The sequence below is a fragment of the Stegostoma tigrinum genome, chromosome 3 (assembly GCF_030684315.1).
Source record: "Stegostoma tigrinum isolate sSteTig4 chromosome 3, sSteTig4.hap1, whole genome shotgun sequence".
NCBI lineage: Eukaryota > Metazoa > Chordata > Chondrichthyes > Orectolobiformes > Stegostomatidae > Stegostoma > Stegostoma tigrinum.
This window is the reverse complement of record NC_081356.1, coordinates 59687270-59703017: the sequence shown is the minus strand read 5'-3', so window position 1 is coordinate 59703017 and position 15748 is coordinate 59687270. Positions and strand designations below refer to the sequence as shown.

Sequence of the window (15748 nt, the reverse complement as noted above, 5' to 3'; positions counted from 1 at the left end):
TTAGGTTAGGGTAAAAGTTCGGCACAACTACATGGGCCAAAGGGCCTGTACTGTGCTGTACTATTCTATGTTCTATGTTCTTAACTGATTGCAAGTTTTAGCCTCTCCTGCTGGTCAGATTGTGCAACATGTAGCAAACCACCACAAATCATTGGAACCTACTGTACCAATCACTGCAGGTGTCCTCCTGACTGGTCCAGGCAATGCCAGTATTTCAATGTGACAATACTTTGCCATGTCAAATTTCATGTGATGCACACTGCCCATGTTTACATGGATTATGCACCACAGTCGGGATCAGAATAGTCGGCAGATGACCCTGGTCATCTAGTAGTCATAATGTGCTCTTTCTGTTGGATATGGGAAATTAGGGAGAGTTTCCATGTTACTAATGATTATATCTGCAGGAAGTGTGTTTGGTTCCAAATCCTATCGGATTACATGGATCAGTTGGAGCAGCAGTTAGAAACTATGAGGAATTTACAGGAGCCAGTGGTGTGATAGATGGCAGTTTCAAGAAGGCAGAAAAATTGCAGTCAGGTAGATGGGTTACCTCCAGGAGAGGGAGGCAGGATAGTGCAGGATTCGCCTGTGGCAATCCCCACCTCAAACAAGTATGCTGTATTGGAAAATGTAGCAGTTGATGGACTCTCAGGAGAAGGTAGCACTGACAGCCAGGTTTCTGGTACCAATAAGGTAATGTAATGTAACATTATGCTCTAATGTAACAAGAAATATGTTGGGCTCCAAACAATCAACTGTAATAGGGCACTCTCTAGTTAGAGGCACAGATGGATATTTCTGCAGCTGACAACGATCCATCAGAATGGTGTGTTGCCTCCCTAGTGCCGGTATCAAGGATGTCTTGGAGAGGGTACAGAATATTCAAAGGGGAGAGGGACCAGCAGCAGGTTGTTATACACATTGAAACTAACAACATGAGAAGAAAAAAGAACAAGGTTCTGAGGAGACAATGCGGGAAATTGGGCAGGAATTTAAGAAGTAGGCCCTCAACATCAGTAACATCTGGATTATTCCTGTTGCCATAAACTAGTGAGATTAGGAATAGGAGTTTAGAGCAGATGAATGCACTGCTGAGGAACTGGTGTAAGGGAGAAGGATTCATGATTTTGAATCATTGGAATCTTTTCTTGGGTAGAAGTGACCTGACAAAGAAGGACAAATTGCAGCTGAATTTGAAGGCAACTAATATGCTGGTGGGGTAATTTGCTAGAGCTGCTCGAGAAGATTTGAACTAGGACCCAGGGATGTATTGAGAAAGGAGATCAGTCAGAGAATGGTACAGTTGGGAAAAGGAGCAAGTCAGACATTCATGGCAGGGAGGAACAAATCGGAGAACGAGGTAGGACAGATAAATTCAACTGTATTTATTTCAATGCAAGAGGCCTCACAGGTAAGATGGATAAACTCAGGGCACAGTTGGGAATTTGGGACTGGAATATCATAGCGAATACAGAAATGTGCTCAGGGACAGTCAGGACTTTCAGCTTAATGTTCCAGAGTACAGATGCTACAGGAAGGATAGAAAAAGGGGCAAGAGCAGTTGGGGAATGGTGTTTTTGATTAGCGATAACATTACTGCTGTACTTAGGAATGATATTCCTAGGATTACTACCAGAGAAGATATTTGGGTGGAACTGAGAAATAAGAAAGAGATGACTCCCTTATTGGGATTGTACTACACACTACCCCCCAGTCTCCATTGTCAGCAGGAAATTGAGAAGCAAATTTGTAAGGAAATCTCAGTTATCTGTAAGAATAATACGGTTCTAATTGTAGGGGATATTAACTTTCCAAACGTAGACTGAGACTGCTAGTCTGTTAAAGTGTTAGAAAGAGAGGAATTTGTTAAGTGTGTACAATAAAATTGCCTGGCTCAGTATCTGGATGTACCTACTAAAGAAGGAGTTACTGACCTATTCTTGGGAAATAAGGCAGGGCAGGTGACTGAAGTGTCAGTGGGGGAGCACGTTGGGGCCAGTGACTATTATTCTATTAGGTAAAAAATAGTTTTGTAAAAGGATAGACCAGATCTAAAAATTCAAGTTCTAAATTGGAGTAAGGCCAATTTTGACAGTATTAGGCAAGAACTTTCAGAAGTTGATTGGGGCCAGATATTTGTATGTTAAGGGACATCTGGTAAGTGGGAGGCTTTCAAAACTGAGACAATGAAAGTCCAGAGAGAGTATTTTCCTGTTAGGGTGAAGGGTAATGTTGGTAGATACAGGGAATCCTGGATGACTGGAGAAATGGAGGTTATTGTTAAGGAAAAGAAGGAAGCAAACGTCAGTGATAGACAGCAGGGACTAAGTGAATCCCTAGAAGAGTGTAAAGGCTGTACAAGTATATTTAAGAGTGAAATCAGGAGGGCAAAAAGGGGACATGTGATAGCTTTGACAACTAGGGTTAATGAGAATCCAAAGGGATTTTACAAATACATCAGGGACAAAATGGTAACTAGGGACAGAATAGGATCCCTTAAAGATCAGCAGGGCTGCCTACATATGTAGCCCCTATTTGAAATATTTGTATCACCAATAGCCAAAGTTGAGATGCTGGAAAACTGGAGGTTGGCTAACCTGATGCCACTTTTTAAGGAAGGTGGTAAGGAAAAGCCAGGGAACTATACATTGATGAACCTGACATCATTGGTGGGCAAGTGGTTGAAGGGGATCCTGAGCAAAAGAATTTGCATGTATTTGGAAATGCAAGGAATCAACATGGCTTTGTGCATGGGAATACATGTCTCACATACTTGAGATTTTTGGACAAGTAACAAAGAGGATTAATGAAGGCAGAGCAGTGAACATGATCAATATGGACTTCAGTAAGGCATTCAACAAGATTCCTCATGCTGGATTAGTTAGCAAGGTCAGATCAGATGGAATAAGGGGAGAACTAGCTATTTGGATACAGTACTGACTGGAAGATAGGAGACAGATGGGTGGTGGATGGTTGTTTTCAGACTAGAGACCTGTGACTAGCATTGTGCCACAAGGATCGGTGCTGGGTTTCACTCCTTTTTGTCTTATATAAATGATTTGGATGTGAACACTGCATGTATGGTTAATAAGTTTTCGGATGACACCAGAATTGGTGGTTTAGTGAACCGCAAAGAAGGTTACCTCCGATACAATAGGACCTTGATCAGATGGGCCAAAGGGGGCCAGTGGACCAAGGAGTAGCAGATAGAGTTTTACATAAATGTGAGATGCTGCATTTTGGAAAGGCAAATCAGGGCAGGACTTGTCCACTTAATGGTAAGGTCCTGGGGAACGTTGCTAAACAAAGATACCTTGGAGTGCAAGTTCATAGTTCCTGGAAAGTAGAATCACAGGTAGACAGGATAGTGAAGAAGGCATTTAGTATGCTTGCCTTTAATGGTCAATGTATTGAGTATAGGATTTGGGAGGTCGTGTTGATGCTGTACAGGCCATTGGTTAGGCTGCTTTTGAAATACTGTATGCAATTCTGGTCTCCCTGCTGTAGGAAGGATGTTGTGAAACTGGAAAGAGTTCAGTAAAGATGTACAAGGATGTTGCCAGGGTTGGAGGGTTTGCGCTATCAGGAGAGGCTGAATAGGCTGGGGCTATTTTCTCTGGAGCATCGGAGACTGAGGCGTCACCTTATTAGACGTTTATAAAATCATGAGGGGCATGGATAGGGTGAAACATAGAGAATCAAAGAGAATCCCCACAGTGTGGAAACAGGCTATTAGGCCCATCGAGTCCAATACAGACCCTACAAAAAGTATCCGACCCAGAATCAGCACCCACCCCAAACCCTGCGTTTCCTGTAGCTATTGCACCTAACCTACACATACATGGACACTACGGGAAATTTAGCATGGCCAGTCAACCTAACCTGCACATCTTTGGGCTGTGGGAGGAAACCAGAGCACCCAGAGGAAGCCCACCCAGACACAGGGAGAATGTACAAACTCTGCACAGGCAGTGCGAGGGCAGAATCGAAGCTGGGTCCCTGGCATTGTGAGGCAGCAGTGCTGGAACTGAACATTTATGGTCGTCCGGAGTAAATGTTTTGTGGATGTAGTGCCAATCAGGCGGGTTGTGACATGTTGGCTCAGTGATTAACAAGTAGCCCACCACTAACAAGTATCCTGATGCACTCACCATATTCAGTACAGTACTGGGTGCCCCACCGAAAGTCTAGCCCAGGTTCAGGGAATGAGAGGTGGTGGCGGAGAGGCAACGTGAGCTTGGTGTTACAGCATTACTTCTGGAGCCCAGATTAGCAACCCTGCTCAACAAAAATTTACATTTCGACAGGGCCTTTAACATAACAAAATGTCCCAAGGCACTGAACCAGTTAGGGAAAGGTGTGTTGTCAAAATGGTAGCTTTTAAAAGGAGGATGAAAGAGGGTCGGAGGAATTTAGGGAGGGAATAGACAATGCTTTTTCCCTAGGGTAACGGAGTCCATACCAGAGGCCACAGGTTTAAGGTGAGAGGGAAAAGATTTAAAAGGGACCTAAGGGGCAACGTTTACACCCAGAGAGTCATGCATGTGTGGAATGAGCTGCCAGACGAAGTGGTGGAGGCTGGTATAATTACAACATTTAAAAGGCATGTGGATGGGTATATAAATACGAAGGGTTTAGAGGGATATGGGCCAAATGCTTTAGGCTATCTGGTCGGCATGGACAAGTTGGAGCAAAAGGTCCGTCTCCATGCTGTGTAACTTTATAACTCTATGACGACTCTTTCATTAGAGGGATGACTGGTGGAGAGTTTAACTATAGGGTCCCATACATCAGGCAAGGAACAAGGTTGAGAAGGTGGAATCTTTGTGCTGACCTCAGTCTGTACAAGAATTGAACCTTCACTGATGGTGTCACTTTGCATTGCAAATCAGCTGTCCAGTGAACTGAACCCTCTTCATGCAGGTTTAGTGGTGTGAAGGGTTGGGATGGGTGAGACTTGGAGAGGGAAAATGTTGCAGCAAATTGAGAGAGTGGTAGAGCAAAGACTTTGGTGGGAGGTGGTGCAGAAGCAGACATAAAATCAGTATGAAGTAACACAGAGCAGATGGTAGCCCTTAGTCTCACAGATCTGAGAAGGCCGTTAAACTTCTTCTTATACTGTTGGGCATTCCTAGAGACAACTGAGACTACACCCACCTGGGTAGCAACCTCAAACCAACCTGGCATGGCATGGTGTTTTGTCCTCTTCAGGCATCCTGTGGATGAGGACACCCTCCTCTGTACCACTCCATACTTAAAGACCAATAGGTCCCTAATCGGAAAGCAGGACATTAAAATCCTTTACTCCATCATATCCACCACAAATATCACAAGGCAAGCAGGGCAGCTCCAGACTGACAGTTCTTGTCTGGGTGTGCAATGGCATTTTAAAGATCGTGTGGTTAACAGGAACACTGCTCCAGTGCTCAGATATCTAAGTACTGGCAAGTTGTTCTGGAGACTGAGTGATACAATTGGGCTATCATCGGATCAGAGGAATGTCATAGGGATGGGATAGCTAGTTACTTAATGCGGTGCACCCATGATAAAATTGCAAGAAAACTCATTATGCCCAACAGAGAGAAACCATCCAAACATCTGGATATAAGTACTGCTTAGCCAAACCAGATAAATGGTTCAGCCCAGGGAGTCAGGAAGCCAACTTTCTAGTTTGGCTGTTAGAAAATCCTCTTCCTCACTCTGCCCAAAAGCTGTTATCCGAAATATAGTCCCTTTGCGTATTCCGATGTCTAGCTTTGTCTTTTCTCCTTAAGCTAGATAATATGCAGGCAACTTTCGTCTCAGCGTTCGACTTCCAGAAAGATGGATTTGTTGTTTTGATGACATATTACCTATTTTGGTTTGAAGTTAATTTACTGATCTCTATTTCATGAATTGGCTTAATTTATGGTCAGGTGATCATTGCAGTTCCCTCAGCCAGTGCTTTTTCATGATTTTACTTTTTGAAACATGCAAGGAATGTCCCAGAAATTAAAATCAAACGATAATCAAAAGTTGATAGTCTATTTCTACAGCTATCGTGCCAGTTGGTAGAACCTTCAATTTTGTAGAACAAGTGTATACACAGGCCTAAAAGCAGGATGGATTGGATTTTCTCATATGCTTACATTCTTAAAAGCAAAATTTATGCAGGCACAAGCCAAAAAATTGAACCTTTTAGGATATGCAGAAAAGAAGTTCACGGCCTGCCAGGATGTTTTGGCCTTAATTTCCAGGTTCCAGATTTAAAGAGCATCCAGATGGCATTTCTGTCTGAAAGCCAAGCCAATTGCCTAGCCTCTGTTGGCTGGCCCACCTGGCCCTGGAGATGTCTAATACAGAAAGTTGCCCCACAATTCAGCAATACCTCACTAGACGTTCTCATCTTCATTGAATCCCTACAGTGTGGAAACAGGCCCTTCGGCCCAACAAGTCCACACTGACCCATTCTCCTAGAGCCCACCTAAGCCCCACATCCCTGAACACTACAGGCAATTTAGCATGGCCGATCCACCTAGCCTGCACATCTTTGGACTGTGGGAGGAAACTGGAGCACGCGAAAGAAACCCATGCAGACACTGGGAAAATGTGCAAACCTAACACAGGCAGTCGTCCCAGAGTGGAATTGAACCCAAGTCCCTGGTGCTGTGAGTCAACAGTGCTAACCACAGAGCCACTGTGCTGCCATAGACCATCTTGGAGAATAGGTATATTATTTTTGGAGACATCGTAGCAGGATGCCAATCTGACTGGCAAAGCCCACTGGTACCAAAGAAATAACCAAGATCATTTCCAAGGGTTGGCAAAAGAAAATCTGACTCCAGTGATGCAAAAGGGTGAGTTATCTCCTGTGCTCTGCCAGAGTATGCACCACCATCTACTCAATGCTTCATGCCCCTTTGAGTCAGAGTTGGAATTGTGAGGTTGCCACAGCACAAGACTGCAAACAGGAAAGAAGCAAATTATTGCAGATGCTGGAATCTGTACTGAAAGCAAAAAAAAATGCTGGAAATCACAGCAGGTCAGGCCGCATTCATGGCAAGAGACCAAGCTTATGCTCTGACTCTACATGACTCTTCGTCAGAGATATGATGAAGAGTCGTGTAGACTCAAAACGTTAGCTTGCTGTCTGTTTACGGATGCTACCTGATCCGCTGTGATTTCCAGCAATTTTTTGTTTTCAATCCATCAGATATCACATGCACTGAATGGTAGATATTATTAAGCGACTCACAATGTTGCACTCCAGCCTGGCTCTCACACATGTGCCAAAGTTTACAGTGAAATTCAAACAGATTTCGAACAAACACTCTGATCAGCCACCATCAGGTCTCTGATCCTTTATTATAACAGGGAAAACTTTTAGAAATTTGAGCAGTTTTCTGAAAAGAATTGTTTGGAATAAGGCCAGAAAATCACAAAAGCTATCTTCACTCTCACACAATTCTCAGTGACGCACATCATATAAAGCTTCAGATTTTATCAGTTGCTCTCACTCTGTTGATGAAACAAAAGCAACATTCATTCGGAAGCTTTAATCGTGCAGACACCAAAGTCCTCCCTGCCCCAGACAGCTTTCCTGCTATGAGCCATTATGGCTGATCGTTGGGCAGGCTGGTTTCCCTCGACAATTTGCATTTCTTAGATAGCAATCGTAAAAACACAGAAAGGCCTTCTAAGATCCGTTCTAAAGGACCGTAAGTCTCATTAAGTAACATAATAGTGTGTTTCACAGGCAATTCAAGCACATACACTGCACTTATTATAAAGGTGGGATTATTTATCCCGCTGGCAAAGTATCCTTATAGACTTTAATGTGAAAGCTTAACTTAGAGGGATGAGATATTTACAATGGATGTTTGCTCAACTTGGAGTCTATCATTGTGTTGTCGTAGATCTTAACTCATTATCTTTAACCGACTGGGTAATGACTTTATGATTCCCAAATGGGTTGAAGGGTGAACTGTGAGGAGGATGCAGAGATGCTTCAGTGTGATTTCAGTGAGTGGGCAAATGTATAGTAGATGAAGTGGATAAATGTGAAGTTATCCACTTTGGTAGCAAAAACTAAAATGTGCTAGATTTGGAAAATGGAAGATACGATGAGACCTGGACGTCCTTGTACACCAGTCACTGACAGTAAGCATGCAGGTGCAGCAGGTGATGAAGGCATATTGGCATTCAACGTGAGAGGATTTGAGTTTATTTTTAATTCCCTCTGGGACATGGGCATCACTGCCTGGCCAGTATTTATTTCCCATCTCTAGCTGCCCTTGGGAAGGTGGTGCTGAGCTGCCTTCTTGAGCTGCTGCAATCCATGTGCTGTGGATAGACCCACAATGCCCTTAGGGATGGAATTCCAGGATTTTTGACCCAGCAACAGTGAAAGTTTGGCAATATGTTTCCAAGTCAGGATGGCGAGTAGCTTGGAGGTGAACTTGCAGATTGTGGCGTTCCCATATATCTGCTGCCCTTGCCTTCTAGATAGAAATGATCATGGGTTTGGAAGGTGCTGTGTGAGGATCTTTAGTGAGTTTCTGCAGTGCATCTGTAGATAGTGCACACTGCTGCTCCTAAGCATTGGTGGTGGCGGGAGTAGATACCTGTGGATGTGGTGCCAATCAAGCAGGCTATTTTGTCCTGGATACTGTAAAGATTGAATGTTGTTGGAGCTGCACCTATCCGGGCAAGTGGAAGGTATTTCATCCTGATGTCTGCCTTGATAGACAGGCTTAGGGGGCTTAGTTAGTGAGTTACTCACCGTGGTATTCCTCGGCTCTGACCTGCTGATGTAGCTACTGTCTTTGTTTGATGAGTCCAGTTGAGTTACTGGTTAAAATTAACACCAAGGATAGTGATGGTAGCACCATTGAATGTCAAGGGGCAGCGGTTAGATTGTCTCTTATTGGAGATGGTCATTGCCTGGCATTTATAATGGCATGAATGTTTCTTGCCACTTGCCAACCCAAGCCTGAAGAATGTGAGATAACACGGTGTGAAGCTGGATGAACACAGCAGGCCAAGCAGCATCAGAGGAGCAGGAAAGTTTGACATTTCGGGTTGAGACCATTCTTCAGAAAGCAAAAAAAAGCTTTGACCCGAAAGGTCAAACTTTCCTGCTCATCTGATGCTGTTTAGCCTGCTGTGTTCATCCAGCTTCACACCGTTTTATCTCAGATTCTCCAGCATCGGCAGTTCCTAGCAAGACTGCAGATGCTGGAGTCAGAAACAACACAGTGTGGAGCTGGAGGAATACAGCAGACTAGGCAGCATTCGAGGAACAGGAAAGTTGACATTTTGGGTTGGGATCATTGTTCAGAAATGGGGAAGGGGAAGGGAACTGGGAAATAAATAGAGAGGACAAGTGGAGCTGGGGAAAGCTGGGTGGGATGGTGATAGGTGAGTGCAGGTAGGGAATGGGTGGGGCAGATGGGTAGGGATGAAGATAGACAGGTAGTGTCAGGCCAAGGAGGCAGGGATGAGAGGGATGTTTGAATGTGGGATGCCACTGGGGTGTGGGGAGATTTTAAAATTGATAGAATTCTATGTTTAGGCATTGGGCTACAGATTCCTGATGTGGAATATGAGGTGTTGGTCCTCCTGTTCGTTTGTAGTGTCTTTGTGGACATGTCACCCAGGGAGTAGGAGGGGGAGTTAAAATGGTTGGCGACCAGAAGGTGTTGTCGTTTGTCACATGCAGAGCACAGATGTTCCACCAAAAAATCGCCATGTCTATGCTTGGTCTCACCAATGTAGAGGAGACCACATCAGGAGCAACAGATACAGTATACCATGTTGAAGGATATACGGGTGAACCCCTGTTGTATGTGAAAGGTTAGCTTTGGGCCTTGGTTGAGGTGAGCGGGGAGGTGTAGGGGCAGGTGTAGCATCTCCTGTGGTTGCAGGGAAAGGTACTGGGGGTGGTGGGGTTAGTGGGGAGTGTAGAGTGGGCAAGGGAGTTGTAGAGTGAGCAGTCCCTATGAAAGGCAGATAGGGGTGGGGAGGTAAATATCTTTTTGGTCATGGGGCCAGATTGTAGGTAGCGGAAGTGGTGGAGAATGAGATTCTGGATGCAGAGGTTGGTGGGGTGATATGTGAGGACGGGGGGGGACTCTGTCTTTTTTTTTGGGGGGGAGGAGATTTCAGGGCAGAAGTGCAGGAAATGCAAGAGATGAGGTTGAGGGCATTTTTGATCACCAGAGGGGTGATGTTGTGATCCTTGAAGTAGGAGGACATCTGGGATTGGAAGTGCCCCATCTTGGGAGCAGATGTGGTGGAGGCAGAGGAGTTGGGAATAAGGGATCACATTCTTACTGGAAGGTGGGTGAGAGGAGGTGTAGTTCAGGTAGCTGTGGGAATCAATGGGCTTGAAATAGGTGTCAGTGTTGAGATGGTTACCAGAGATGGAGATGGAGAGATCCAGGAAGGGGAGGGAGGTATCAGAGATGGTCCAGGTAAATTTGAGGTTGGGGTGGAAGGCGTCAGTAAAGTTGATGAACTGTTCAAGCTGCTCGTGGGAGCACGAGGCAGCACCAATACAGTCATCAATGTACTGGGGGTTAGAGCCAGTGTAGCTGCGGAAGAGGGACTGTTCCACGTATCCTTTTGAAGAGGCAGGCAGAACTTGGGCCCATGTAGGTGCCCATGGCCACCCCCTGAGTTTGTAGGAAGTGGGAGGAGTTGAAGGAGAAGTTTTTAGGGACAAGTTTGATTAAACAATTGAGGGTGTTGGTGGACGGGGACTGGTTGAGCCTGCGGGACAGGAAGAAGTAGAGAACTTTTAGGCCATTTGTGTGGGGGGATACACGTGTACAGGGATTGGATGTTCATAGTGAGGATGAGGCGTTGGGGGCCCAGGAATTGGAAGTCTTTGAGGAGGTGAATGGTGTGGGTGGTGTCCCAGACATAGGTGGGGAATTCCTGGACCGGGGGGAGAAAACAGAGTCAAAGAAAGCGGAGATAAGTTCAGTGTGTCAGGAGCAGGCAGAGACAATGGGTCAGCCGTGGCAGTCGGTTTTGTGGATTTTGGGAAGGAGATAGAAACGGATGTTGCTGGGTTGGGGAATGATGAGGTTGGAAGCTATGAGTGCGAGGTCACCTGAGGTGATGAGGTTAAGAATGGTCTGAGAGATGATGGTTTGGTCATCGGGGATGGGTTCATAATTGAGGGGGCAGTAGGAGGAGGTGTCAGAGAGTTGGCACCTGACCCTGACGATATAAAGATCAGTGTGCTAAACCACTACTGCTCCCCTCACTCCTTTTCCATGTGTTTGATGGTGATGTTGAGATGAAGCGAAGGGAACAGACGGCTGCACGTTCTGTGGGAGAGAGGTTGGAGTGAGTGAGGAGGTGGAGAGGTTGAGGCAATTGATGTCGCAACAACAGTTGGAAATGAAGAGGTCGAGGGAGGGTAGGAGGCTGTGGGGTGGTATCCAGGAGGATAGGGTTTGTTAGAGGCAGGAGAAGGGGTTGGCAGAGGTTCGGTTCAATTCCCAATCAAAGAAATAGGTGAGGAAGTGGCGGAAGAAGAGTTCAACATCCAGACGTGAACAAAATTCTTTGTTGTGTGGGCTGAGGACTAACCGTTCATCCTCAGTGTGGGGGAGGTCTGGGGTGGTGAGTGGTGAAGACCCAGCAGGGCTTAGGTCTCGACTGGGTGTAGAGCTGGTTGTACAACCGGAGCTGGGAGTGGGGTTGGAGACTGTCTCAGGAGCCAAAGTGACATCATCAGTGTCAGCGGCAGAAGCCAAGTCATTGGCATGAGAATGTCTTGGAGATACCTTGGTGAGATCAAACTGGAACATTGTGTACAGTTTTTTGGTGTCCTCATCTGAAAAGGATGCTATGGAAGGATTGCAACAAATATTTACCAGGCTGATTCTGGGATTGAAGGACTGACGCATGAAGTCAGCCTGGATCAGTTAGGATTATATTCACTCGAGTTTAGAAGAATTAATTGGAGATGGGTTTGGGTTTGTGAAGGAAACTTCAAACCAATAAAATTCTGAAACAGGACGAAACAAAGTAAATGCAGCAAGGATATTGCTGATGACCAAGGAGCCCAGAACCAAGGGTCAGAGTCTAAGGATATGAGGTAGGCCATTTAAGAGCTGTGATTACCCAGAGAAAGTGAGAGAGTTGGAATTCTCCGCCACAGAAAGTGGTGATGCCAAAATATTGCATTTTTTAGGAAGGATTTAGGTATGTTTCTCAGTGCTAAAGGGTATGGTGAGAAAGTGGGATGATCGGCCATGATCATATCAAATGGTGGAGCAGATCTGAAAGCTGATTGGCCTACCCAGCTCCTAGTTTTATGTTTCTAAGCTTCACTTGGAGAAATTCCTAAGGCTAACTTCCCATGACCGCATAACAACATCTTTCCCCGGTGTCCCAGAAGATCTTTCTCTCTTCATGTAATAGGTTAAGGGGTGATCTAATCAAGGTCTTCAGGATATTAAAAAGGAAAGGCAAAGCAGATAAACATAAACAATTTTCACTGGTTGATGAATCTAAAACCAGGGGACATTGTCTCAGAATTAGGGCAAGGCCATTCAGGGGAGAAGTTAGACAACACTTCACTACGTAAAGATTGGTGGAGGTTTGGAACTCTCTTCCTCAAAATGGCAGTCAATGTTACACTTGGAGATATTTAAAAGCAATTATTTTCAATTTTTGGCTATTTTCAGTGTTCCCACTGCATTGTAAATACAAATATGAATAAATACGATTGTATTTTATTCTCAAACAGATTTTGCTGAATTAACCACAAATAAGCAAATAGACACTCTTTCCCAAACATAAAATGTGTTGCTCAGATTATTCAACTTGAATTACTATGCATCCAATGTCACTTTGAATTGTTCAGGTCAACAGGAAGATCTAATAATAAGACTGTGATTAGAGATTATTTTTATTATTTCCAAATATAAACTATGCCAAAAGATCATCACTTCAATTACTCCTCCCTGGCCATGGGAGAGGTGTCAGAGGACTGGAGGACAGCCAGTGTGGTACCATTATTCAGAAGGAAACAAGGGAAAAACCAGGAAACTACAGGCCAGTCAGTCTAACCTCAGTGGTGGAGAAACTATGAGAAACAATTCTGAGGGACAGAATTAATCCGCATTTGGAGAGGCAGGGATTAATCAAGAATAATCAATATGGTTTTTTAAAAAAGGGATCAGATCTGATCAACTTGATTGAAGTTTTCAAAGAGGTGACCTGGTGTTCAGGTTGAGGGCAATGCATTCGATGTAGTATACTTGGGCTTCAGCAAAGCTTTTGATAAGTCCCGCGAGGATGATTAATAGCAAAGGACAGTGCCAATTGGAAATAAAGAAAATTTGGCTAATTGGATCCAGGATTAGCTGAGTGGCAGAGGGTGATGTTCAATGGGTGTTTTAGTGACAGGGGGAACCCATAAGAATCTATATTGGTGCCCTTGCTGTTTGTGGTATTTATAAATAATTTAGACTTGAATATAGGAGGGTTGTTCAGTAAGTTCTCAGATGATATAAAAATTGCTACAGTGGTAAATAGTGGAACTAAACTTAGATTACAGAAGGATATAGACTTGATTGTTAGATGGGCTGATCAGTGAGAAATGTAATTCAATCCAGATAAATGTAAGGTTAGTTAACACTTAGGCAAGACAAACAGGCAAGGGAATATATGGTGAACGGTAAGACCCTCAGAAGTACCAGAATCAGAGAGACCTTAGTGTACATGCCCACTGGTCCTTTCATTTGGTAGAACTAGTAATTAAAATGATTAAGGTGGCATATGAGATTTTATTAGCTGAAGTATAAAGTTTAAGAGTAGGGATGTTATGCTGGAACTATATAAAAAGTCGGTCAGGTCACAGTTAGAGTATTGTGTGCAGTTTTGAAACTCAAGTTATAGTAGTGATATGTTTGCACTGGATAGAGTGAAGAGTAAACTTAACAGAGCCTAGCCTGGGCTGTAAAGTTTCAGTTGTGAAGAGAAATTGGATAGACTGCGGCTGATTTCAATGGAGCAGAGGAGATTGAAGGGCGGACATGAATGAAATGTATAAAATTACGAGAGTCGTAGACAGGAAGAAACATTTTCCCCTGATGAAGCAATCAATGTGCAGAGGGCATAGATTTAAAGTCAAGGGCAGGGGATGTGAGGAATTTCTTTCACACAGAAGGTGGTGGGAATCTCGAACTCACTGCCTTTAACGGTAGTAGAGACAGAAACCTTCATAATACTTAAGCATTTAAATGTACATTTACAATGCCAAAGCATATAAGGCTATAGGCCAAGTGCTGGAAAATGGGATCAGAATAGTTAGATGGTTGTTTTTGACTGGCGCAGACTCAGTGGACCAGTAGACTTCAGTGCTGTAGACTTCTTTGACTCTATGACCTGACACCCATTTTCTGTCCCACAGTGAAGTAAAGAAACATGCACAGGGAGAATGCATTGCCGAGTGAAAGTACAGGCTCACAACGGTGACTATGCATGAGTAAATTCCATATTGTCATCAATTCACCACACAACTTTGCTCATAAATAACTTAATTTTAATGTCCTTTTTTTTAATCTGCAGGTCCCATGGACCTGATGCTGTATTCCTCAATGATGGCCAGTGCAATAGAATGGCAGAGCTGACTCAGTCGCAGATGCTACACATTGCCATGCAGATAGCAGCAGGGATGGTCTATCTGGCATCTCAACACTTTGTTCACCGTGACCTGGCTACTCGGAACTGCCTGGTGGGAGAAAACTTACTAGTGAAGATTGGTGATTTTGGAATGTCGAGAGATGTATATAGCACAGACTACTATAGGGTAAGTGAAAGTTGTCATTTCACTAGATCCCAATCGTTCTTATAATATGCGAAAATAAGTGGGATTGGTGTAGATGTGATGGTGCAGATTCAATGAGCCTAAGGCCGCCTTCTGTGTATATGACTCTGACTCTAAGCAACAAACAAGTTTAATTAACAATAAATGTTCCATAATAGTATTCTTAGCCTAGCAATGGCTTTATCTGCAATGTGCTATAGGAACAGCATTTATGGATTCCAGAATCAGTGTCTAAACTTTGAAACTACTACTCAACCGTGAAGGAATGATGTCAGAAAGCACTTTAAGGAATCATGGGAGAATTAATGTAAAGAAGATGACTATTCAATTTGTTATGTTGTGCTGTCTGTCTGCTCCTACAATATTGTTTTACGCAGTGGATAGTGGAAAATCTGGAACTCTTGTTTGCTGAGATTTGTTTAGTTAAAACTTTGAAAACAAGCATTGATAGGTTTGTTTGGCAAAGATGTTAAGAGTTATGGACAGGTGGAGTTAGCTTAAAAATCAGCTTTGACCAAATCGGATAGTGGAACAGGTTGGAGCAGTTCAATGTTAGTCTTAATAAACTAGCAATGTTCTTATGCTCCTAAGATACTACATCTTGTTACATACATCAAGATTTCCCATTGTTAATGGAAAAAGCTGACTGCAGTAACTTATGTGAAATCACCATAGTCAGGCTGATAGACCATATTTTATTAATCAATCTCACCAAATCATCATTTGGACCAACTCATTCATCACTTCAACCACCACATTTCTGATTCTGCTGACTGGCAGACCTATGTCTATTGGAATTAACAGATTCTGAATGTTGGGCTAAAATATTGAATATTCTTTAGATTGCATTATGGAGTCTCTGCTAGATGCAGTAACAAAAACTAAAATAACTTTTAACTATTAAAACCTCCA

The 15748-nt window shown here is 43.7% G+C and overlaps 1 protein-coding gene across 1 annotated transcript in view; it reads left to right on the top strand.

Annotated features, from left to right (window-relative positions):
* Nucleotides 1–15748, top strand: part of ntrk2a (neurotrophic tyrosine kinase, receptor, type 2a) — a 252771-nt gene that overhangs the window by 161541 nt on the left and 75482 nt on the right. The window contains exon 15 of the mRNA XM_048527298.2: nucleotides 14578–14818. Coding sequence (XP_048383255.1) covers nucleotides 14578–14818 — 241 coding nt within the window. The remainder of the gene's footprint in view (nucleotides 1–14577; nucleotides 14819–15748) is intronic.